The sequence below is a fragment of the Ambystoma mexicanum genome, chromosome 2q (genome assembly GCF_040938575.1).
Source record: "Ambystoma mexicanum isolate Mex_15411 chromosome 2q, UKY_AmexF1_1, whole genome shotgun sequence".
Lineage (NCBI taxonomy): Eukaryota > Metazoa > Chordata > Amphibia > Caudata > Ambystomatidae > Ambystoma > Ambystoma mexicanum.
In genome coordinates this window covers 1,226,896,968-1,226,923,237 of record NC_090924.1, presented here as the reverse complement: position 1 = coordinate 1,226,923,237, position 26,270 = coordinate 1,226,896,968, and the positions used below count along the sequence as shown (strand labels likewise).

The following is a 26,270-nucleotide window of genomic DNA, read 5'->3' as shown; positions in this document are numbered from 1 at the left end:
CAGCAAATCGCAAAACGCTTCTATTTGTGTCTGTAGCATTTCAGAGCAGACAATGCTCTAGCCTTGGCAAGAACTTCCTTGCAGTCCGCTGGGAGATTGTAGCCTCCGAATTCTAGCACTGCAGGAGCCAGGCCTTCAGGTTCAGAGACCCTGGATCATGGTGAAGAAGACGCCTCCTTCCGTGGCGAGAAGATCCACGATCACTGGCAGATTGACTGGTGGGGACACTGACATGCTGAGAAGGTCCGGGTACCAGATCTGCCTCAGCCAAGCCGGTGCAATGAGGATCATCCGGCACCGGCACCGTCTGAGTCGACTGATGACTCGAAGTAACAACGGCAACAGAGGGAACGCATACAGATGGAGGCCTTCCCAAGGGAATTATAAAAAACGTCCCCCATGCTCTCCTGCTGTGGGAAACTGCAGGCAAAACCTCCAGCACTTGGTGTTCATCGCCGTCGCAAACATGTCGATCTGGGGATTGCCCCATTTGTTCCCAGTTGTGGCAAGAGTGAAGCTCCCTGCTCAGAGAGTTGGCACCGTGTTCTTTACTCATGCCAGATTAAACGGAATAAGGATCATCCCAGTGCCATAAATCCTGCGCCTCTTTGGAGAGCGCTGGGCATCTGGCACCCCCTGTTTCCTGATGTAAAATATTGTGGTGGTGTTGTATGCACCACCTTGCCCTTGAGGAATGTCAGGAATGATTTGAGGGCCCAAAACACTGCCCATAGCTCCAGAAAGTTGATATGCAATGTCTTTTCCTCCGACAGTCACAGACCTCTGTCGTGAAGACTCCCACTGTGGGTTCCACATCCTTCCAGGGAAGGGTCCGTCGTGACAGTCTCCTGGTGCAGTGGGGCCAGAAATCCATGCCTCCAGTCAGATGAGAGCGCACGCCCCACCACCTTATCGCTTGACGGAAACCCTCGTCGAGCGCGATCCTGTCTTGGAAACTTCCGGACACCTCGACCCACGGGCGTCGTGGAACTCCTGCAACAGGCGCATCCGTAACCTGCAAAGTTAGATGAGGTAAATGCATGATGACATCATGCCAAGCAGAGACTTGATGGCCCTCACTGTGGGGATCTTCACTGCTAGCAGCCGCTGCACCCTGCCCAGGATGGCTGCTATCCTCTCTTCTGACGGTGATGCCAGGCATGACACCGTGTTGAGTCGGTATTCAAGCAACAGCGTGTCCTGCGATGGAGTGAAGCAGGACTTTGCATAGTTCACTGAGAACCCCAGATCCATCAGAAGGCGGACGGTCCTTGCTGTGTGGTTGACAGCGACTTCTCCTGATCTGGCCCGGGATGAGCCAGGTTAGGGTAGACGTGGATCTCTTGCAGTCGTAGATGGGCCGCCACCGCTGCCAGGCACTTGGTGAAGACTCTGGGCACCGATTTCAGTTGAAGGGAAGGGCCTTGAATTGGTAATGCTTCCCCTGAATGACTAAGCGCAGAAACTTGCAGTGTCTTTTGTGAATGGAGATGTGGAAGTACGCATCCTCCAGGTCCAGCGCAGACCGAAAGTCTCCCTCTTCCAGCTGCCACGTGTTGAAGAGTGACCATTCGGAACTTCTGAGACTTTATGTATTTGTTCAGTCATCGCATGTCGAGATTGGGCCTCCAGCCCCGGTCTTCTTTCGTACGAGGAAGTACCTTGAGTAAACTCCGGAGCCCCGGAGCAGCTTTGGAACCAGCTCTATCGCCCCTTTCTTTAACATGGCCCAAACTTCCAGCAGCAGGTGAGGGATGTGGTTTTCCTGCCGGGCCACCAGTGGTATTTGGGGACACTTTCGTTGGAGTGTGTGTCCGTGGGCGAGAGCGTCCAGCACCCAATGGTCGATGTAGATGGTCTTCCACACGCTGACAAAGTTCAGCAGCTGGCCTCCCACCGGGGTGCACGGGTGGGGGCCCGACATTCTGGCTGGTTAATTCTTGCTTGGAGGTCGACGGTCCCTGATGATGCCGGCGTCCTCCTCTGAAGGCCTTGGAACGGCCTTGCAACGGCACCTGTTGGTTTCTTTGGCTGGGGAGCGGGAGGGTTGGCAGTACCAAGAGGAGCCCCTGCCAAATCCCCTCGAAGACTTGCCTCCTGAGGACCAAAATGACAGCCGTCACTGCTGTAGCGTGCCCAGGGCACGTGCCGTCTCCTTGTCTGCCTTGATGGCCTCTAGGGACTCATTCATCTCTTTCCCGAAAAGATTGTCTCCATCAAAGGGCATGTTCAAAACCCTTGTCTGGACCTCCTGTCAAAAGTTGGTGGCTTTGAGACAGCCATGACGGCGAAGGCAAACGCCATTGCACATCTGGTGGAAATCCGTGTCCGCAATGTCCGTGGCCACCATGATGGTATGGTCCAACGTCACTTCGCCCTCTTGTAGAATCTCCAATGCCTCTACCCTCTTATCGTCTGGGAGGAAGTCCAGTAGAGGGGTGAGCTTAAAACAGAGCTCAAGGTCATATCGTGCCACAATAGTGAGGGCGCTGGTGATAACTCTCCTACCCATCACATCCAACTTGATCCCCTCGTTGTCCGGAGGGGTAGACGCTGCAGAAGATGTCGAGCTCTGCGATTTCTTCTTGGCTGCTGCAGAAACCACCAAGTCCGGTGACGGCTGGGCCCGCAAGCACTTAGTTGCAGAGTCCAGCACCCTGTACTTCTTCTCCAGGAGGTCCCTCTTCGCTGGGGCTGTAGAAGTGTTCTTCATGAGCATCAGTTCTTAATCCCAAATGTCATCCAGGAGCGGGACTGAAAGGATGGTCTTCCTCTTCGTCTTGCAACGCTGGTATAAGCAGCCATTCTTCTCCTACAGCATGAGCTGGAAAAGCTCTGATGCTCCGGAGATCATTGCAAGGAATGATCCAATCCGGCGGGGAGAATCTTGGCAAAACAACGGCAGGTCCCCATCTCGCTGTCGTCATCTGTGCCTGTTGTAGTCGCTGTGTCCGTCTCATCTGCGTGGGGTGGCAGAGAAGGAGGTGAAGGGTGACAAGGAGGCCTCGGGTGCCTCTTCCTCTTGCTCTTCTTGGCCGGAGGTTCCTTCGTAGCCAGCAGGCCGGCACCGGTACCGCAGGGGTAGCCGGTGGCGGGGCCGCCGGCATCCTCCTCCTTATCTCGGATACCAGTTTATGAAGGGTCGAGAGTAGGTCCATTGAAAGGTCCCTCGGTGGCAGCTGGGGTGTAGGGACAGGCACAGGCAGTTGGGGCATAGGATCAGGGCCAAGGCCCTCATCATCTTGAGGCCCTTTGTCTACTTTCTTGACGGTATGCTCATCATCGTCGCCCTCGTCAGTGCCCTCTTCGTAGGGCGTGACTCCGACATCTCCTTCATCGCCATCGGCCTCCTGGATGGTCTGGAGGTAAACAAGCTCATCCTTATCGGTAGAGGAGATATCCATGCCTTGGATGCCCTCAACACCCCCCCCATTCTTCACGTCCAGAAGGGATGGTCTTGGGGAGATGATCAGCATCCTCTTCTCCGGGTCTTCTCAATGGGCTTAAACAATGACTCCCTCCTGGGAGGAAGGGACACCCTTGCCATCTGAAGGGCTCAATGCGGGACCGCCCCGGCGTCTTCAAAAGGGACGCTACCACCACCTCGATGGAGGGTACCGACTTCGTCTGGCGCACCTGGGCCTTCACGGTCAGGCCAGGCCCCTTGTCCTGCTTGGCCCGCACAGTCGCCCTGGACACCTTGTCCTGCCTGGGCTTCTCCTTAGGCATTGAGATGGACCATTGATCCCCTTTGGCCCTCTCCGCCGAGGGTAGGCCGGCCGCAGTACCCTGTTTGGTCTTCCCCTTGGTCACCTCCGGGGCCACCTTCAGCTTGCCCAGGTGATCCGACTTCCTCTTGGATGAAGATCCAGAGCGTTGACTGGCGACCGATGCAGATGGGGATGCCGAACGCGCCCTGCCCCTCAAGGAGACTGCCTTAGCGGCGCTCCCCACAGTAGCGGACTTGCAGTGCCTGGCCTTTTGTTGGAACACCGTGGGAGGGGCGCCCTCAAAGGACTTAGAAGCCCACTCAGCTTTCCCGGATCCAGGAGAGGCATGCTCCTGTGAACCACCTGGTGCAGAGGCCTTGGCCTGCAGCCACTCTTCCAGCTGTTAACGCCAATCCTTCAACATGCCTTTCGAGAGTTCACGGCAAAATGCACAATCCTCCTCCTTAAGCGTTGGGTACAGGCAGTGGGAATGTTTGTCATCCATGTAGACATTCTGCAAACCGCAGTCGGAGCAAAGCTTGGGAAGGGGAATCCTTCTTCTTGTCCGACATGATCCACACGATGGAGGCCTGAAAAATCTTCTCGAAGCTTCCAGAAGAAACCCGACAAAATCTGCCCTTGAGGGGTGCTGAAGAATCAGAAAAATGGGTACCTGTTAATCGGAAGGATGATCGATGGAGCAGACAGACTTGATTGACCGAAAAATAGAGTATAACTCTTCCAAAAAAAGGGAAAATCGCAGTAAAGGCTTGAGAGCTAAGCACGAGGACTCCCAACATTTGAACATGCAGTAAAAATCTGAAGATGGCTGCCAGAGGAGGGGCATAGGGAGAGGGCAGTCATTGGCTGGGGGCAGTATGACCCAGAGCTCAGTGATTGGTTTATAGGAGAAAGACAAAACGAAAGTTAAAGGTTTTTTTCTTTTACCGAGGATTCCTGGGCTGACGACGGGGAATATTCATGAGCATGTGAATCCATGCCAGACCCCATGCTGGAGAATGAGGGTTTTGACTAATACATGGTTACAAGCAAATTATGTGAGGGCTACCTTCAAGTCAGCATTTTCAACATTGGTGAGCACTTCCTAAAATTCAAGGAATGTGTCACGTGTTTCTACACTTCTCCTCTTGGCTTATGAAAGAAATGCATTTGCTGAAGCACTCTACCAGCATGCTTAGAGACTCATATTTAAACTGATATGTTGTACAAAAGCAGAACAGTAGAAAACAGTCTGAAGTTGTACCATGTCTGGATTGAGATGGTCACTCCAGGCAAACATTTATGATTTGCTTTGTGGTAGTTGCAGTTTTCTATTTTTTCATTATAAACTCAATACTTCAAATGCCAAATTGTACAAAAAAGACAGAGGTCGGATGAGATGCTGAAATATTCTGCCCTATGTGGTGTTTTTCACCTGGATTTTGTGTACTTTAATTCCAGAGCTGCTCAAATTCAGATTTTCCCCTGTTTGAGATTCTTTATTGTTCTGAAAACATGACTGCACCAAAGAACAGGCTCAGTATTAAGGGGAAGCAAGGAGGCGACCCCACGCACATGTGGTGAACCACCATGCAGAGGAGCAACCAATTCTGAGATGGATAAAGGGCAATCACTCTCGTTCTCGCAAAAAACAGGCACAATCTGTGGAATTCCACACCTAAGCGTAGGCTGAGGGGATATGGTGACCATTGAATTGCACATTTATGCTATGTGTGTATAAAGTGCAGTGTGCATTAAGGACATCTGTATTCACCACATGTGTGTGGTTGAGGGTCTGATGAACCAGTAGTTCCAACCCACATACTGTGAATCCCTGATCAATCTCTTCCAAGAGCAAATATTTTTGGGAATAGCCCAAAAGACCCAGGCCAGCCATAGTATTCACGCTCTTCTATACACCATGTGTCAGTAGTATAATTTGCTTTGCCACTGTACCAACGATAATCCGAGTGGAAAGGCTGCGTCATATACTGTTGTTTTTGCATCACACTGCCTGTCTCACTGCTATGTAATCATCCTCGTCCCGCTGTGTGAACGTCCTGGCCTCTTGCCTTCGGACTAGCCGCCGTAGCATACTGCTCTTACTGGTGCTTGTATGCTCCTTTGCACTGTGCTCTTGCCAGCCCCACCACACTGTATCCTTATTCTTACCTGGTGCAGCTTCCCAAATTATATTCGACTCTCAGTCCCGCTGCCATTGCATTGCTTGCAGCCTCATTATTGTCCGCGGTCTGCCGCCTTGCTATTACGTTGTATGCAGCCTTTATTATTGTCCATGTTCTCCGCCTTGCTATTACGATGTATGCAGCCTTTATTATTGTCCGCGGTCTGCCACCTTGCTATTACGTTGTATGCAGCCTTTATTCTTGTCCGCAATCTGCCGCCCTGCCTTACGAATGTCCCTGATCTGACAATCTCATGTGCTGCATCCTTCCCCTGATTACCAAACACACTGTCAGCCTCTATTTGTTGCATGTCTGCCCAATCAGTGTCCTCCCTCGCAATTGACACGCCATGGTTACACCTCTCTATCTGTAAAGAATAGACAGAACCGCACACCCTGGTTGTTTCCCCATCCTGTGCCTTGATGACATACCGTCTCCATTAGTCAGCCCACCCATTTGCTATGCTTGCCCAGAGCACCACCTTCACCTGCTACCAATGCATACACCCTCTCAGTAGTTCAACTACTAGCACTGCTTGTACCAATACTACAGTGCGTTCACACCACTACCACAGCTTCACTACTGAGCTGTCCACACGTACTTTCCTTAACCTGTGGCACATCGCAATTTGTACCTAAAATGCATTCACACAGTACCAGCATCACCTTGTGTCTCATACAGCAGCCTCATGTCACACTGCCCACTATGGTCAACTTCCCAGCTGCCAACCCCTACCTTAACCATCACCTTCTATGGCTCCAACATTTCGCAACAAAGCCTAAACCTAACCAACTTTGCACTACACCTGCAAGAAACTTTAGACTAGGTTCTAGACTCCCTCACATTTCCCACCACCCCACCAATACTAACTCACTAGCCAAACCATCATGCACTAAGCCTGGGTCCTGCACCCAACAACCCACTCTCACACATACACGTAATACATCCACTGCGGATACCCCTCAGCTCCTAGTACCACAACCTCCCTCAAGGCTGCTTTAGTCAACACTATATCATTCACAGCACACGCCCTCGACATGGCTGATCTCATTACAACTCATGACCTTGACCTTATAGCCATTACTGAAACATGGCTACACGCTGCCTCAAGACCCCTTCTCTCTTTAGCCATATTGGAAGGCTACACCATCATCAGATGTGATCGTAACATTGATCAATCTAAAGGAGGCGGCGTGGCTATCATCCACAAAACCACGATTAATCTCTGATTATCCGCTGCTCCTTGCCAAATCACATCAGCTGAACTACTTACAGCTAAACTAGCCATCACCTCTAACCAAACTGTTACACTCCACGTGATATACAGACCTCCTGGTTCACTCTCTACCTTTGCCGAAGACCTCTCCCACGTCCTCACCGACAACACCAAATCTAAGTCCCAATCATTGTATTAGGTGATTTCAATCTAGGCCACCTTGGCCCTAATGATGCCCCTGCCCACGAAATCAACAACATTTTACTTAACCTAGGCTTCAATCAACGTGTTACCTCTCCAACCCACTCCAAGGGCAGGACCCTTGATTGGATAGCTGACTTAAACTGTGACACCACGGTCAACTCTAATCAACCATGCACATGGACCAACCATCACCTCATCACCTTCAGCATCCCTACTAAAATCCTCCTTACCATCCTGAACATTGCACCAGCTATTACCACAAGAAATAAGCACAATATAGCCTGCGCAAAACTACTCCCACTCATCCTCCCTGCCCTTAATGATCTGTTACAAATGACATGTGAAAAATGCATTGCAATATAATTTAAAGCAGCTTGAAATAAATTATTTGAAATGGCGAGCTTGTATTTAATTGCAGTCTTGACTAATTTCATCTTCTACCTGCAATATCTTTTTTACCCCATACAACTCACAGGTTCGAGTCTCTCAGGGAAAAGAGCCCTCACACATGCTGAGCTTGTTCAAGGATAAACCGCTCATTATTTACAAAGATGGAACATCAAGGAAAGGTGGTCAGGTGCCACCTCCTGCTATGCGCCTGTTTCAAGTCCGCCGGAACCTGGCAAGCATCACCAGGATTGTAGAGGTAACTTTATATTTTCCTCGTTACTGTACATAGCACTTTTTGACTTTAGAAAACTTCTGAAATAACCAAGACTATTGGCAGGCAATGCTGGTTGACTGTCGTAATAATTCTTGCATTTAGACATTGTAAGATTGCCCATCACAGTCCTCCCCCTTTTCTGGGACTGCAAACGGTATTGCCCAAATTGACCTTTTACAATTGTCTTTTTGTCCCAATTGACCTAATTATAGTGGTCCTAATTGACCTTCTGCACAATTGACCTTTATTTTATTTTAGTTCTTTTATATATGTATTGGGTTGGTTTAGGATTATAAATAATATATGGGGATTGGGTGGGGCGTTGCAGGGTTTTTTGGATTGGGTTGGGGCAGCGGGGGGTTTTCCCCCGCATTTATGTCATAATTGACCTTTTAAATTAGGTCAATTCTCCGGAGGTCAGTTGTGAAAAGGTCAATTAGTATACATCCAACAGCACTCAACTAACATTTTGAATACTGAACAAGGATGGCATTCAATGACCTTGGCAACACTAAATACTTTTCAAATTATGACAACACCAACGTCTCCCTCTCCAGTGCTGCCTCCCCACGCTGCTCCTCTTGCATAGCCCAATTACCTCTGCTACCCAACACCCTACCTGTATGCCCCGGGTGGCTCCCCTATGTATAGCACCTAGTTGTTTCCCAACTTGGATTGGGCTTTATAAATCCCATGCATATATACCATACAACATTCCAAAAGATTGACGAGTTTAAATCCAGGTGAAACAAAATGCTGCTTAAAGCTATACTGTGCATTCATTTGATTGCTTTCAGCCCTGCAAGTCAACAAAATGCAACCTCGAGAAATTCAGTGGGCTGATCAGGCAAACCAATTGTATGCAACAAAGTACAACAGTTCAAATGCATCCTAAAAAAAATTGCACAAACCATCACTTCAGTTAACACGAGACAGACACAGATTGCCGATTGTACTGCGTGTCATATTTGTTTAGATAATATAATATTTTCTGGTACATTGCTGACATATTACTTCACAGAAATCCAAAAAATAAAAAACATGGTAGGAAATCCGGGTTCAGTAAGGGTAACGGGATGGGTCTGGAAGAAGAAATAAAATGACCAAGGAGTTCACCAGAATCCATCAGGGCTCTTTCCCTGCACTGCCATTGGTCCATGGCCAATGCATTCAACTAGGACCCAGAAAGAAGAAACAACATTCTTCCAGGCCACAACCAAGGGCACTCTCCTGGCAAGGGCAGCCCCAGCCTGAGCGGTTGGTCAAGTCATGCAAATAAGAAAAAGACAGAACCCAGGATCAGCACAGAATCCACTAAGACTGTTGTTTGGTCCCAGCCTACGCACTCGACATGGGCCTGTCACTTGACTTTTGGATCAACTTTAGGAACAAATAGTGAATGTCAGTAGTAGTGATGGTTCTCAGATGGTTTGTCTCTTTTTGTTCTCAGATGTTTTTCTCTTCTGAAGATCAAGTTAAAACCAAACAAATAACCATAGGAACACATAGAAACATGTGTTTTCCATTGTGTCTTTTCCCCAGACAGCAGTATGATAATGTACTGATGGGTGTATTTTGTGTTTTGCTGGGGTACCGGGTTCCACGTAGCTGTTTCCTGCTCTGTTTAACTGAATGGATTCAGAGACAAATATGAATATTCTTAACAGAGGAACTATGTGCATGTTCCACTGTTCTAAATGTGGTTTATATGCTATGGTACCCTAGGCAGGTCTCATACAACAAATCACCTTTGACATTCTTTCCTTCCACTAGGATTACCATACACTCAATCAAGCAACCATGGCAGCCAAGATATATCCTAGTTATCTATCTTCATTGCTTGACTATTGTGTACACATAGAAGGGTTACAATAGTTATCTAGACGTATAGCCTGCCCCTTATTGGAGTGTGCTCCCAATTCCTATGCAGACCTCTCAACATTAACACTGGTGAAAGACAGGCATGCTCTGACAGGCATGCTATGTCCCATCCCTTTTTCTCCATCCCATCATGTATGGGCGTCCCTTGCTACGGACATGAACAGAATCTTTTCATCCACAGCGGCACGTGCGTAAGGCAAGGACAAAATGGCGGCACGTGCAGACTTGATGGTGCCCAGGACAGAAGCCTGCCAACATAGTGAAGAGCAAATGCGTATGCTGCAGCCAGGGCAGAATGGGGTCCTGACTTCTGACTTCTGCAATCACTACTACGCCACTGGAGTTTTCACTTCCCCTCTGAAGCACTCCCTCGTGCACCCTCTTCTCAAGAAACCCTCTGCCGACCCGTCCTGCCCGGCCAACTATCGCCCAATCTCCATCACTCCTTTCCTGGGAAAACTCATGGAAAAGCTGTCCATCTCCCAGCTTAATCTTCACACTGTATCTGTTGGTTGTCTCCATGATCATCAGTCTGGCTTCAGAGCTTCCAGAAGCACGGAAACTGCTCTCCTGAACATCTGTGAAGACCTGCTCTCCCACTTTGATTCCAACACCCCCTGTGTCCTCATCTTACTTGATCTCTCTTCTCCCTTTGACACGGTCAACCATGCCATCCTGCTTAACTGTCTCCATGATAACCTAGGTATCACTGGTCAGGCCCAGGCGTCGCTGACTTCTTTCCTCTCTGATCGAACCTCCCAGGTTCAACTTGGGGCCTTCCTCTCCTCTATCTCTATCTCTACCTGACCTGTGGTGTTCCGCAGGGGTCTAACCTCTCTTCCTTGCTATTCAACCAATACCTGGCATTTCTTGCCCACCACATTGCTGCACTTTGCCCCAACTTCCAGTGCTATACAGATGACACCTAGCTCCCTCCTTTCCTGTAGCTCTCTGGCCTGCCTCTCTTGGCCCTCTTCCTACTCCCACCTGCAAGGCTAAAATCCTTGGGGTCATCTTTGACTCCACACTCTGCTTCTCTCCTCCCATCTCTGACATCTCTAAGAATTCACACTACCCGCTGCACCTCCTCAGAAGTATCCTTCCTTTCCTCTCATTCCCCCAGAAGCTCACTGTCTCCAGAGCTCCGGTTCTCACTAGGCTGGACTGTTGCAACAGCCTGCTTCTACTCTCCTCCCTCTGCAACTTATCCAGAACAGGACTGCAAGACTTGTCCTTGGCCTCAAGCCCAAGGATCGTATTTCTCCAGGACTGAAATCTCTGCATTGGCTCACAGTGCCTGCGAGGATTAAGTTCAAAACCCTCTGCATCGTTCACAAGGCCTTCTGGGGCCTGGGGCCTCAATACCGTTAACTCTCTCTTCCTTAATATCTACCTTCTCCATCTCTTTGCTCATCCGCCTCCAACTCCTTCAGGGTCAGTTGCTTCTCCAAGCAACAAGTTGGTGGCAGATCTCTTTCTTCGGCTGGTGACTCCCTCTGGAACAGCCTCCCTGCCTCCCATAAACTTGAGGAAAACCATCTCTGGTTCCGGAAGCACCTCAAAACCTTTCTCTTTGCCTTTGCTTTTTCTCCTCCTCCTCTCTGCTGACATACTGGCTGTTACCGGAACTGCACTGGCTATATGGACACCCTCTGATCTCGGGCCCAGGTCCCTCCCCCACCAGTGTCACACACCTGCACTGCCCAACTGACAACCCCCGTACTTGGGGACCGTTTCTGTATCCCTACAGTCCCCCTACCAGCCCTTGACACCTGATGTCTGCACTTACCCATGCACTTGCCACATGCTGGCCGTTACTTTACTTATTGTTATTATCTATTCCCTTGTACTGTACTGTCCCTGCCCCCTTCCCATGCACTTGCGCGATCTGAATGACACCTGGCCTGGTAGGATTGTTGTCCGTCCTCCCTTTGTTCCCCTCCCTTGCCACGTCGCGCCTTGAAACACTTGTGTATAGGCGCGGTACAAATGCCATATCATATCATATCATATCATATCTTCAGGCTACCCTCAGCCACTTCTTCTCCCTCTCTCATCTCTAACTATCTGTCCACCATCCAGGAGTGGTGTGCCACCAATGATCTCTGCCTTAATGCCAGTAAGACTGAGATTCTCCTCATCGGCACTCCCGCTACCTCCTTTCCTGTCACTCTCTGGCCGGCCTCTCTTGGCCCTCCTACCGCTCCTACCTGTGTGGCTAAAAACCTCAGGGTCATCTTCAACTCCACACTCTCCATCTCTCCTCACATCACTGACGTCTCTAAAAAGTCACACTACCAGCTGCACCTCCTCAGGGGTTTTCTTCCTTTCCTCTCTTTCCCCCAGAAGCTCACCATCTCCAGAGCTCTGGTTCTCTCTAGGCTGGATTACTGCAACAGCCTCTTCTTAAATCTACCTGCTTCTACTCTCCGCCCTCTGCAACTTATCCAGAACAGGACTGCGAGACTTGTCCTTGGCCTCAAGCCCTGGGATTGCATCTCTCCAGGACTGAAATCTCTGCACTGGCTCCCAGTGGCTGCGAGGATTAAGTTCAAAACCCTCAGCATTGTCCACAAGGCCTTCTGGGGCCTCAATACCTTCAACTCTCTCTTCCTAAATATCTTCCTTCTCGAGCTCTTCACTCATCCTCCTCCTACTCCCTCAGAGTCAGACGCTTCTCCAAGCAACGAGTTGGAGGTAGATCTCTTTCTTCTGCAGTGGCCTCCCTCTGGAACAGCCTCCCTGCCTCCCTGAAACTTGAGGAGAATCATCTCCGGTTCCGGTAGCACCTCAAAACCTTTCTCTTTGATTCTGCTTTTTCTCCTCCTCTCCTCTGCTAACTTCCTGGCTGAATCTGCCACGGCACTGGTTACCTGGCCACCTTCTAATCTCTGGCCAAGGTCCCCTCCCCTGCCAGTTGCACACCTGCACTGCCTTCATGGAAACCCCCACACTTGGGCACTGTTTCTGTATCGCTACAAGTCCCACCACCAGCACTTGACACCTGATGTCTGCACTTACCCTTGCACTTGCAACCTGCTGGCCGTACTTTTACTTATTGTTATTTATTTATCCTATGTAAGGCACTGTCCCCCTCCCCGCCCTTTCCCACTTCCCCTTCCCATGCACTTGCGCAATCTGAATGACACCTGGCCTAGTAGGATCTTGTCCGTCTTCCCTCTGTTCCCCCTCCCTTGATTCGTCGCGTCTTGAAACACTTGTGTATAGTCATGTTGCAAATGCCATATCATGTCATATCATATCATACTGCGAGCATGGCTATCTGTGTGGCAACAGACATGAGAAGGATGGCATGGCTCAAGGCAACCAGATTCAATCCTGATGTTCAGGACAGGATACTGGACAAACCCTTTGAAGGCGGTAACTTGTTCCACTCCTCTGCTGGTCAGGAACTCTATAAAAAGAAGAGCAGCTCACAGACAGTGAAGTCTCTGGCCATTCTCATCAAGCCAGCGGCCAAGACCTTCTAAACAGGGCCACTCTCGATCATACAGAGGCCAATCCTTTGGCAGTTTCTGGGGTTCCAGGACCATTGGTCCATGCAAGCAGACAGGTCTCCCAGTCAACATAGGCGAACACACCAGAAGGTTTCGCACAAGGGCTTTTTGCAGTGCCCCTCTCAGTCATCTGCCTCAGACTCAAAAAAACAATAACGTCTCGTCTCAGGTCCACAGCTGCCCAGTTGGGGGCAGGTTGGTCCTGCACAGTCAAGCTTGGCGCACACACGATTCACAGACTCATGGGTGATTTTGGTAGTCTCCTCTGGCTTCTGACTCCCCTTGCCATCCCTCCTAATTCCCCCCCTCCTACAGATCAGGACTCCTTCACTCTTGGCAGAGATTCATTCTCCGGATGAAAGCAAGGTGGTGGAGGAGGTCCCTCTCCCGCAGCAGAGGGGGTGATTTTACTCCTGCATCTTTGCCATTCAAAAGAAGAACCAGGCAGGCCTGTGAGTCGTCCTAGATCTTTCCTTCCTCAGTCTGTGCCTACCTCTGCAGAAGTTCAAAATGGTGACAGCAGTGCTTATAGCTGACACGCTGTGTGGGGGGGACTGAACATGCTCCCTGGATCTGAAAGACGCATATTTGCATGTCCCCATAGTGCAGAACCATCAATCCTTCCTCAGGTTCCGGGTATTGGGGTTGCACTTTCAATACAAGGTGCTGCCATTTGGTTTGAACTCAGTGACAAAGGTATTCACAAGACTGATGAACGCGGTGGTGGCCCTGCTCAGGTTGAAAGGCCTCCATGTGTATCCTTACCTCGATGACTGGTTGGTCAGAAGAGAATTCCCCGAGCATGTCAGGTATTAAATGATCAGACTCATGAATACACTCTACGAACTGCAGTTCTCAATCAACTTCTGGAAGTTTCAGCTCTACCCTACAAAAAGTCTGGTCTTTCAGGGGCTGCTGTGGGACACAAAGGGTGTTACCCATGGTGGAGAAGGTGGCAGCGATCAAAACATCTTTTGCTCACTTTCTCGGCAGAACAGTAACTATGGCCTGGTGGTACCAGCTGCTGCTAGGCGTACTGGTGGCATGCCTCTTGTCTATCCCTTACACCAGGCTGCGAATGAGGTGACTGCAGCTGCATTTTTCAGCATCCTGGGACCAGTAGTCTGGTCATCAGGGAGCCCTGGTCACTATATCTGCCCTCATACAGCAGGTTCTCATGTGGTACAAGCAGGATGCAAACCTGTGAGCAGACAATTTAGACCACCTCATACAGATCATACTATAACTACAGACTCCTCACTCCAGGGGTGGGATGCTACCCTGGAGACTCATTCAGTATATGGTCTCTGATCCAGGACCAACCAACAAAACGACATCAATTGGCTGGAATTGATAGCCATTTGGCTCACTCTCAAGGCATTCCTGCCTTCATCAGGAGCAGTAAGGTTTGCTTTTGGACAGACAACTCTACCTGCATGTATTACATAAACAGGCAGGGGAGCACCAGATCCCCCCATCTATGGAGACTAGTCCTCAGCATCTGGGAGTTGGTGATCGAGCAGGACATCTGGATCTCAGCAGTGCATCTGGTGGTATAATCGAACCTCGAGGCGGACAGACTCAGTCGGATCAGCTCTCACAATTACGAGTGTCAGCTGAACACGAGAGCCCTTCAAGTGATCTTCAGCAGCTGGGATCACCCCATCCCAGACCTCTTTGCGATGGATAGCAACTGCACCTGTCAGCGGTTCGATGACTGCTGCCATCCAAGAGGCCTACAAGGCTCAGCGCAAGGAGTCTCCAAAGGGCATTCACGCTCACGCTATAAGAGCCAAGGCAGCGGCTGTTGCCTCCAACATCAGGTACCGTGGTAAGTAATTAGCACAGTTGCGACATAGGCCAATCCATCAGCCTTCTGCAGCATTTGGCCAGGCTGTCCTTCGTAATCTGTTTGCATAGAGTATCAAGCTCTTCTCCCAGGACGTTTTCATCAGTTGTAGTCGCCCATTCATGATGGAGGAAAGGGGACGGGATATAGGAGAAATGAAGCGTTACTGACCAGAGATTATTTAATTTAATTTAATTTAATTTAATTTAATTTAAGTGACTAACATACTCCTAGTTCATAGACCCCTTTCCTCCATACGTCCTACCATCCTTCCCCCTCAAAGAAGAACAGTGGGGTTGACCAGTACAAAACAGCCAACACATCAAAGGGGCTGAGGTGTGGCGCAGTTGGGCGGGGTTAAGGGTGCGCATGCTCCCAGGGCCGCTCCCCCCACACGCATATACATTTAAAGGGGAAGTGTTATTTTTATGGTGAAAAAAGGTTCCGTTCCCGTCCTTAGTAAGGGATGCCCATACATGGAGGAAAGGGGACTATGGACTAGGGGTACGTTAGTCACTCCGGTGAGTAACACTTAATTTAGTGCACATTTGTGTCATGTTCTTGCTAACTCAGGACCCTAACATCAAAGGTGCTGTAAGTTATCTTGAGGCCCAAGCTATCCAGCTTCTCAGAGTAAACCTTTACTTAATCCCCATCACCCCCAAACCACTTGTAGCCCTTTCATATGTTCACTGCTTCCCTGGTTAATTATTTTAGTCGAACACTAGGAACTTAGAGCAGATATTTGAAGTAAACAAACACACTAATCATATACACAATATCTACTTGGATAACTGGGCCAGCCACTCCTGTTCTGATTATACCTAGCCATTAGCCCTGCTATCACCGATGGCCCTGATGTCAGACTGTGAGGTGATATATGTGCACATGAAATGGAGCCCACCATCTCACCAAAATTCTCTATTTGCTTTCAACTCACATTCTTCATGCTTAAATCAATGGCTCAAAGACAGACATCAGTTAGAGAAGAAGCGTCCCCTCATCACTCACAAGATATTCACTAACAGCTTCTGCTGCCAAAAATAGGTTACCTATAGCACTGAAATAAGCACTGAAATAATGGTATTGTATTATGACTCTAAAAATAGAAGCATAATCCTTTAAACCTATTGAAACAGCCAATCTAGTGCAATTCAAGGAGGTTAGAAGTTTGCTGCTAAGCATGTGCCTATGAACAGAGCTAAAATTGCTTTCAACGCATGCACTAATGGTACCCCAATTAACACCTCAAGATTATCAACAAGATTGTCCCCCATCTCAGACATCTAGTGCAGAACTACGCTCTAACCCACCACAACCCTATGGCAAATAAACTCCACTATACAAGCATGGATGGCCACAAATGTCTATGCCTCAATGGGGACAAGACTGAGATTCTTATCCTTGGCCACAAATCCACTCTAGCTAAGCTAGACTCTCTCTTTTCCAACTTCAACATTGACAAATGTATCATCCCAGTCCTTTCCTCTGTGAAAACACTAGGGGCCTCATTATAAGGCTGGCGCTCCCGTAATGAAGGGGCCCGGTACGGGACCTGCCCCCTTCATTCCGGGAGCGCCGATTACGAGCTTCCCATCACGAGACCCGGATTGCACGCCTGGTAAAAACAGGCGTGCTTTCCGGGTCCCGCGGGGGGAAGAGGGAGGCAATAACGGGCCAGATGTAATCTGCCCGTTATTACCTCCCTCCCCATTCCCCTTGAGCCCTATGGGGGCTCAAATGGGGATGGGTTCCTCCAAGGAGGAATTACCGGGTCCCCCTATGTCGGAGTAACCCGGTAAGTCTCCATTGCAGGAACCCAGTAATGGAGCCCGGAACAGAGGCAGCCATGGAGCTAATAGCTCCATGGCTACCTCCATTCTCGTAATGAGGCCCTAGGTGTCCATATTGATGCTTCACTTTCCATGAATAAGCAAGTCGGTGCTATTGTCTCTGCTCTCTGCCCATATCACCAAACTCATCAACGCCATTAAACCTTTCCTAACAAAGGACAACTATCTATCTATAGCCAGAGCCACCATAGGGGCCAAGCTTGATTATTGTAATGCACTATTAGCTGGCACCTCCTCAAAAAAACATAAACAGACTCCAAACCACCCAAAATAACTCACTCAGAGCAGCTTTAAGCATATCAAAAAGAGACCACATTTCACAAGCGAGAAAGTCTGTTCAATGACTCCCAGTCAAAGACCGCATCACATTCAAAATTCTTACAACCACAAACAAATGCATAAACCTTACAGCACCATCCTACCTCTCATATACACTATCTAGCTCCACCTCATCCAGGCCCACTAGAATGTGCTACTCCAATCAACTCTCTGTCCCTCCAATTAACAGAGCCAAAGCAGGAGGGATAGTCTTCCCATGTTTAGCCCCGAAGCTTTGGAATGCGCTCCCCACTGCCCTCAGACCTGAAACTTCTCTCCCTGCCTTTTGTAAAAACCTTAAAACTGCTCTTTTCAACTAACCACTTCTACCCCTCCCCTATGCCTCTTCCTCCTCCCAACTCCTGAGAAGTACAAAACGTTCTATTTTTATAGCGCAATATGTAGTACTGTCTGCTTTTCCATGTAACTAAACTATGATCACTCAATGTAACAAGTGCCACAATGCTTTTGGCTGCTGCGCGCTCTATAAATGTGAATGAATAAATAAATAAAAGATAGAGTGGTCCCCAGCCCCAGACAGCCTTACGGATGATGCAGAGAGATTTGAATTTAATTTGTGCTGTGACCGGGAGCCAGTGAAGACTTTGTAGGGCAGGAGAGATGCGGTCCCTGTGCTTAAGGCCAAGGATAAGTCTTGCTGCCATATTCTGCTTTAGCTGGAGGAGTTGCAGAGTGGACAAAGGTAGATTAAGGAGGAGGCTATTGCAATAGTAAAGCCTAGAGAGAACCAGAGTCTGGGAAACATTGGGTCTCTGTGGGGAAGGTGAGTAAAGGTAGAATTCCTTCAGAAGGAAAAGCTGAAAGTGGGACTTCTTGGCAATGTCCTGAGTATGAGGGAGGAAGGAGAGAGATGAGTCGAAGATGACTCCGAGGTTTCTGCCTTTCACAGAGGGAGCAGGGGGAGAGCCCATAAAAGAAGGCCAGAGTGAAGGGAAGAGTCGGGTGCCGGGGTCCAAATAGGAAGGATCTCTGTTTTGATGGCATTGAGGCAGAGATCATTAGAAGTAAACCAGGCCTGGATGGCTGAGAGGCAGTCAGGGATGATGGAGGGTGCAAGGGCGTCTGCAAGAAATTTGAAGAAGAATTGTGTGTTGTCAGCATAGAACTGGAAGTTGGGGGACAAGGAGGAAATGATGAGCGCCAGAAGAGTAAGGTAGATGTCAAAGAGCCAAGGCGGAAGAATGGAACCCTGCAGATGAGAAGGTGCCCAGTATGACTTTGGAAGAGAGGTCAGTTATGAAGGAGGTCAACCAGTCTAGTGCCCGCTCCAAGATACCAAAGGTGTCATGGAGCCTTTATATGAGGATCGAGTGTTTCACTGTGTCAAATGCAGAAGAGTGATTACTGTAAGCACATGTGCCCAGCTTTAAAATATCTGTGCTGGCTTAAAATTAAAATTGAATTCAACACAAGATGCTCTGCATTTCTTCCAAATGCTTCTAAACAGTAGCCTGCTTACCATACTAACTGCATGCCCCCTTACTAGCCAAGAAGGCTACTGAGATCAACATATGAAAAATAATTGAACACTGCGACAAAATAGGTATTCTCTCAAGACCACACCCTTTGGAAGACTTTTCTGGTGGAACTCAACTCAAACACAAATATTACTGACAGAGATTCATGGAGGCATTAAAATCAGAACTCATCAGGCAAGCCATCAGATAATCCTCAAGAAGTGCCTTTTTACATGTCTCCCTGTCTGGTAACAACTGTCACCATTGCCACGCTCCTATACTATTACGTTTTGACTCAACTGTGTAAATCGACCCTGGAAAGTTTTCGTGTTCATTGTTATGTCATTGTCATTTTGTTGAAAGGACTATGTGTAACTATTTTCCCCCGGTCCCTCTTCCTCTCTGTCCCTGGACCTCTTCGCTTAGAACCTTGAAGCGTATGTTTGTGCACGCGGTACACTTTCATACCACAAATCACAATAAAATAAATCAAATGAAAACATTCTGATCCAGTATCATACAGTTGACTGAAGCCTATAAATGTTATGCTGATTTCTTCTCTTCCAACATGGGTGCACCGATTAGTTACCCATTTTTAGTCAGTAGCAATTTACAATAATTTACAATAGTGGATACATTTGTTCCAAAATTGTTGTGAAATAAACCTGAGCCTTTGTAGAAAGTTATTTTGATATCGATATTGGGAGTGGTGATGTCTTTGCAACCATAGTGGACCTCTCGGTGGCCTTCACCATGGAGTTACTCCTTATATGATACATGAGTTGCTGTTGTTTTGTGTTCCATTCTGCTGCTGAAACACGTGTTTTTATTGGCTCTTCATAGTAGAATTTGGGATGTTAGTTATGCTTTAACCAAAAAGAGAGAATAATCCCTCCTCTTCTTGCATTTGCAAATCGTGACTGTTGTTTGGGCCTCTCTGTCATTTGACTGTGTCCCACCTATACTGGCCTTTTGTCTGTGCTCTCTAAATCTCAAAGGTTTCATGATAGGATTGTAGTGCTGCCTCTCGTTTTCAGGTGATTTCTTTAAGTGTACTAGGCTGGGGCAGAGGCTGGAACATTTCAAATAATAGACAGAGATGTATTTATTTTCATCTATTTATTTATTTGCATTTGTAAAGTGCCTAATCCCATAGGCATCAAGGCGCTGTTGCGAACAAGTTACTTGGTACAATACTTAAAACAGTGAACACTTCATCTTCAGACGAGAGGTTACTTAGGACAAATCCATGAACAGTGAATACTTCATATTGGGACAAATGGAGAGAGAGAAAACCCCATGTGTCAGACCAGAGGATTGGTCATGTCACTACAAGATTCGATAGACTGTCTGGTCTGGCAGGTTTAGACAAAGAGCCAGGTTTTTAGATGTTCCCTAAATGCCCAGTGAGAGTTGTCGGCTCTTAGCGAGGGAGGAAGATCATTGCATTGAGCCGTTTCTAAGGATGGGAAGCTCACACCTCCTCCTCCTCCGTTTGACTTTCGGTGGTACGATGTAGTGGGCATGTGGTGCTTTGACCGGACGGGAGGAATTTACTCTAGCAATTTTTGCAATAAGTATGCTGGTACTGTGTTTAAGAGACATTTGTGTGTGATGGTGAGGATTTGGAAGTTAATCCATTCCTGGGTAGGGAACCAATTTGACTTTTTTCTTGCTGCAGATATCTGGTCTCTTTTGGAAGTGTTCAACGCTGAACGTAGCTCATTATTCCTGCATTTTGGATATGTTCTTCTTGGAAGTGCCTGCAAAGAGGGTGTTGCAGTACTCAAGTCTGGATCCCGTTAAAGATCTTGCAATGGACAGGCAGTTAGTCAGTGAGAGGAATTGTCTTGCTGCGTTGAGGAGTTTAGCAGTGCAAGCAGCTCAAGAGGAGATTGTGTTAACTTATTCTGAGAGAGAGGGGGAGCATCAAGATACATTCCCAGGGTTTTCATGGCTGCTGAGACAGGGATTTTAATGCCATCGATCAGGAAGGATGAGTATGCAGGTGTGCATAGCGCATCAATGACGAGACAATATGATGGTCATTTGAATGAAATCCCAGTGGAAGTGTGAAAAACGAACAAAAAAGAAGATTGGTGATGTCATGCAAAGCAGAGCTGACCCATCCAGAAAAGAGGCTGAAGACCATCAATAGTCTAAGATCTAAGAAGGAGGTGTTAAAGATGCTCATGCTACAGAAACAATTAAGAAAATGGCAAGTCATTTTGCAATTGTACAGATGCAGTAACGCGAGTAATAATAATAATAATAATTTGGCATTTATATAGCGCTACGAACCCTCAGGTATCTGAGCGCTGCTTATTATTACCCACGGTGTGTGGTGCTCATTTATCGACCTCGGAAGGATGAAACGCTGAGTTTGGCGCTGCCGGGATTCGTACCTGCGTTCACAGGCTCTGCACTGATGTCAAAGCGAGCGCTCTACTCGCTGTGCCACTTGACTTGACAAAGTATTCTTAAAGGCTGGCTACGTAGTGAATAGATTGTGGCGATGTGCCAACGTACATGTATAGTAATGTATAGACTATTGATGTTCCACAATGCACTTTGGCCGAGCTTGGCCACAGTAAATAGAAAGGCTTTTTCAGTATGGTGCAGTTGGAAAAGCGACTTAATGATGGACATAAATTCGAGAGAAGCTTGGCTAGTGCAGCACCAGGAAGTTAAGGCCACCATGAGCTTGGATGTTCATGCAGTAGCTACAAAATGTGTGTAAAGAACAAACTCCTGTCTGAGATGAGGAGCAAGAAAATTGAAGACATCAGAGGTTCATCATTTAATAGTATTTTAAATACAGAAAAGCTCTGAAACATGGTCTCTAAGTCACATGGTTGGATGAAAATAGATAATGAGTTGAGCTACATCAAATCCAAAAGGCAAAGTATGCCTATACTCCCTTTTATTCTCAGGCACAGAGAACATTTCCAAGGCCAATGTTCACAGACTAATTGACCAACAGACGGAAAGAGTGATGATAGATGGCAGGCTAATTAGGTGGGTAGCTATGGTTATGACCAGCCCACCAGCATCTGAGTGCCAGCCTGCGTGCTGCTAGCATGTGTGGACTATTAGAGGGGTACAAGGGTGCCAACCAATTGTAGATGGGCATTTAATAGAGAGCCCTATAGTTTATATAACCAATAGGACGTTGTGTATTTGATGACATTTGTAGTGACTTGCACTAGACGAGGGCTTAGTTGCCCCACCTGATGATAGAGACCCAATCACTTTCCCAAACAAGTATGGAATGTATATCTAGATGTTCCCTTTAACCCTATCACTTTCCCAGGTATGTTTTTGTAGTTTACCACGTAGATTGACGTCCATGATGATGAATTTTTGTTATATAACCTGCATTTTTCTTATGAAACTCGCTGAGTGAGAAGATCAAGCGGATGTTTGTTGATGTTCATCATAAACCCTGTTTTAGATAATTAATATTAAAACAGGCATACTTTGCCAACTTCCTGTGTCAGTCTGATTATTGATGTTTGAGTATATTCTGCATCCCCATCCATCTCAAAGTATTGCTACCTCGTATTAAATGGCCTAGTGTTGGGTACACGGGTTCAAAGGCAACCTATCCAGGCCCCAACAACCACCCTAGGCAGATGGCCCATACTTAAAAAAAATAATGAATAGTGTTATAGACCCCACTCCCTTGGTCTGTACTGGGAGTTGTGGCCCCATACTACTCGTTAAAAGGCCTTTCTGCACTTGGGCCTCTAACTAGGTATTGGTATAGCCCTCAAGCAAGTCTTTAAAGCTTAATTATTGTTCGAAATTGCCAAAAAAAGAAATACATCAGATTTGCTATTATTTGTCATGTTGTTCATAACAGATGTCGGGTTACTTTCAAACTATGTTATCAAGTTGTTGCCGAAATGTACCTGTTCTGATCACTTTGAACTGGCATTCCCTCTTCGGCCACCCTGTCCCTTCTTGTGGCACTCTGGGCCCTAAGAAATGGAGGCACGCAACCCCTTGCAGCCTATCCTGCAGGGTTCTCTCCCTAATGAAACTTAAATGTTAGTGTTCTGGGACATGGAAGGAGTCCAATCCCTAAGGAAGATACTGTGCTGTGCAAATATACGGATAGTTGATAGACCTTCTTAATGGCTTTACACGGTGTATCGTTGTCTACATAATCGTAAACTGTCAGAACATTCTTGCTGTTATACAATGTAAAGTAAAAATGGCAAACCTATTCTTTAATTTTAATTTTCTTAATAACATGCACATATATTTTGTTTCCCTAGGTTGATGTGAAGGCAGTGTCGCTGAATTCCAATGATGTATTTGTTCTTAAACTCAAAAATAACTCGGGCTACACCTGGGTAGGGAAAGGAGCCAGCAGCGAGGAAGAGAAAGATGCACAGTATGTAGCCAGTATATTAAAATGCAAACCCAGCAGAATTGGAGAAGGCCAGGAACCAGGTTGGTAGTATATTGTGTCTTAATGACTGTCTGTATATGACAAACAAACCATTGCAATGTGTTTACATGCTTATGTCAAATGTGGGTTCTCTACTTCAATACCTCTCGAATCAAATCTCAAAGAAACACATGAACAGGCTATCTGCTACTGTTGGCTCCTTTCTGCACTTAACTGCTTGATTACTCCTGTGCCCTTACCTGCATGTCAATAGTAATTACTTGGGGCATCGTTACAAGTTCGGCGGTGGGGTAAGAAATTGGAGGTAATTCTATTACTAACACTTTTATGGCGGTAACAGAATATTTGCTTTACCGCACCGCCAAATTCCAAATTTGGGGGGAAAACTGGAGGATTTACCTCCAACAACCTGCTGGAGGTAAATCCTCAACTTTTCCTGCAAATATTGGCGGGACTCCTGCAGCAGAATTACCACTCTCAGTGATTCCACCAAAATCCCCGTGGAGCACTGGGGACTTCATAAAATGGGGATGTACAAAAGTTACCACCACTTGTATTCCCACAGTAAATCCACAGGACCAAGTGATAGTAACTGTAACTGATTTTGGTGGCATTTTATTGGATTTACCACCAAAATACCTCCAAACTCATAATGAGGCTCTTGGTCCTTTGTGCACTTTTTTATTGAAGTGTGTGATATCTGATTCAAAATCTCATGCTTCTCATAGTGAACATTCTGATCTCTTCTACACCCTTTTAAAAAGATTTCTTTGGTATTATTTTTTGCACAACCTTTGGGGATACAAACACTCCTGAAATAACAACCCCTCAACCCGCCCCACGTACAAGTCGAGCCAGCACAGTGCTTATGAATAAGTCATGTGCAAGCAGTAAATATTTATGAGTGAACAGCGACATCTTGAACATGCATTGTTCACTGAGGGCAACCAGGCCAATAACCCTCCATGCCTCAAACATCACAACCTTCCGACAAAAAGACGACAGGAGAATCAACGCAAAGCAAAAATCGGCTGGGATCTTCCCACCCCTACCATTCCTGAACAGATAACAAACACTGTACCGTCCCCCTGGCTTCACTTCCTGAGGAGGAGGGAAGGCCGGGGTCCTCTGCATCCTTAGACATATAAGTTCCGAAAGGGCTTCCATAATCCAGTGGTCTGATGCAGCCAGGTAGAGATGTTGAATATTGGGTTTCCCTCTTCTCACACATACTCATACTGTTCACACATTCCCGAAAACATGAAGCCCTTCGCCTCCCTGCGTCCTAGCTATTAGGGATCTGGCTACTACTGACAGCATCCCCACCAATTTCTTCTCAGGCCGAGAACCACACTCGATCAGGGCCAATAAACGCAGCTTTGGGGGATATTGTCTTGGAGCGTATAGCATCTGAGAAAAAGCCTCCTCTATTATAACCCAAAATGGTTGAATCTGCAGACAGCTCAAGGACACATGAAAATAATTAGCCGGGATTCACCCACATATAATGCAATGGGGGGAGTTGTTATCAGGGTAAAACCAGTATACGTGCGCGGGGGAATAGTACACTTGATACAGAAATTTAAAATGTATCAATCGGAGGCAATTGTTCAAGGACAAATTGTGCATCTGCATACAGATCATCCCCCGTTGTTCCTCCGTCAACACCCTCCCCAGAGCCAACTCCCATTTGACTTTGTTGTTACCATATGGGTTACCTTCTGTGATCTAATAACTTTATAAATAGAGGTACCACCTTCTTAGTGATTGGAGTATTGGGGAAGTTATAGGTGCATGCAGGAAGTTTGACCATTTGGACTTAAATACCTCCCTCAACCCGAAGTACAACAGCATAGTCACTGCCGTCCATTCCCCTCTGTCCCTCAGGGCCTCCATGTAATGATCCTCCCATTCTGAATCAAATCCCCCAGAGTGTGGACCCCCAACTTTTCAAAGTGATTCTGAAATATTTTCTCATGAGTAAGTGGAATTCCACAGCCCAATATATATCGTGAGCACTGGGGAGTGATACACCTCCTGTCCAACCAAACGCCCTAACTGGCCCCAGGCCCTGCAAGTGATTGCCACTGGTTGTCCCACTGTTTGCACCCCTCTTCCCGGGTACCCCAAATCAACCCTCTTATGTCATTTGGATATGTAGTTACTTTTTTCAAGTAGGATGTGTGGGAGTTCAGCAGAAGGGCACCACCACCAGACAGAATATTGCATCTGTACTGATAAGAAATACATATACAGATCTGAGTAATCTAGGGCCACCCGCTCCTATGGCAAGGTCAAAGAGTTATATGACATCCTGGCTTGCTTACCAGCCCAGACCAGTCGGACCATCAAACTCTTAAGCCAAGACTAAAAACCTACTGGGGGCCAGAAGGGGAAATTATTAATTATGTATAAAAGCTTTGGAAGGATCCCCATTTCAGCCAATGATATTCAGGCAGCTTGGTAGATGGGAAGGAGGATCCACGCTTCAACCCTATGTTCCAGTTTCTCAAGCGCTGTGGCATAATTTTCCCTGTACAAGTCTGTTGGGGATGGGAACACCAGAATTTCTAAATATCTAATACCCTCTAGGCACCAACCGATGTCAGACCGAGCAACACCAGCAGTCAATGTGAACACCTCTGACTTAGCCCAGTTAGTCCTCAAACCCGAGAGGTCCCTGAACCGGCAGATCTCTTGTACCAGTGGTTGTAAATTATGTCTGCGGTACTTCACATACAGCAACATGTCGTCTGCGTAGAGAGAGATTATGGAGAGATGGGAATAGATCTTTAAACCCCTGTGCGCATGGTACTCCCATAGGGTGCAGGCCAGTGGTTCAAATGCAAGGTCAAAAAGGATAGGGGACAGAGGGCATCCCTGCCTAGTACCCCACGTGGATGAATATAATCGGACAGCATACGATTAGTATACACCATTGCCCTGGGCGCTGTGTACAATAGTCAAACCCAT

General features: G+C 47.4%; 1 protein-coding gene across 1 annotated transcript in view; it reads left to right on the top strand.

The window, feature by feature from the left end:
• Window positions 1-26,270, top strand: part of SCIN (scinderin) — a 535,504-nt gene that overhangs the window by 473,774 nt on the left and 35,460 nt on the right. The window contains exons 11-12 of the mRNA XM_069648620.1: window positions 7,792-7,962; window positions 23,161-23,338. Of these exons, the coding sequence (XP_069504721.1) occupies window positions 7,792-7,962; window positions 23,161-23,338 (349 nt within the window). The remainder of the gene's footprint in view (window positions 1-7,791; window positions 7,963-23,160; window positions 23,339-26,270) is intronic.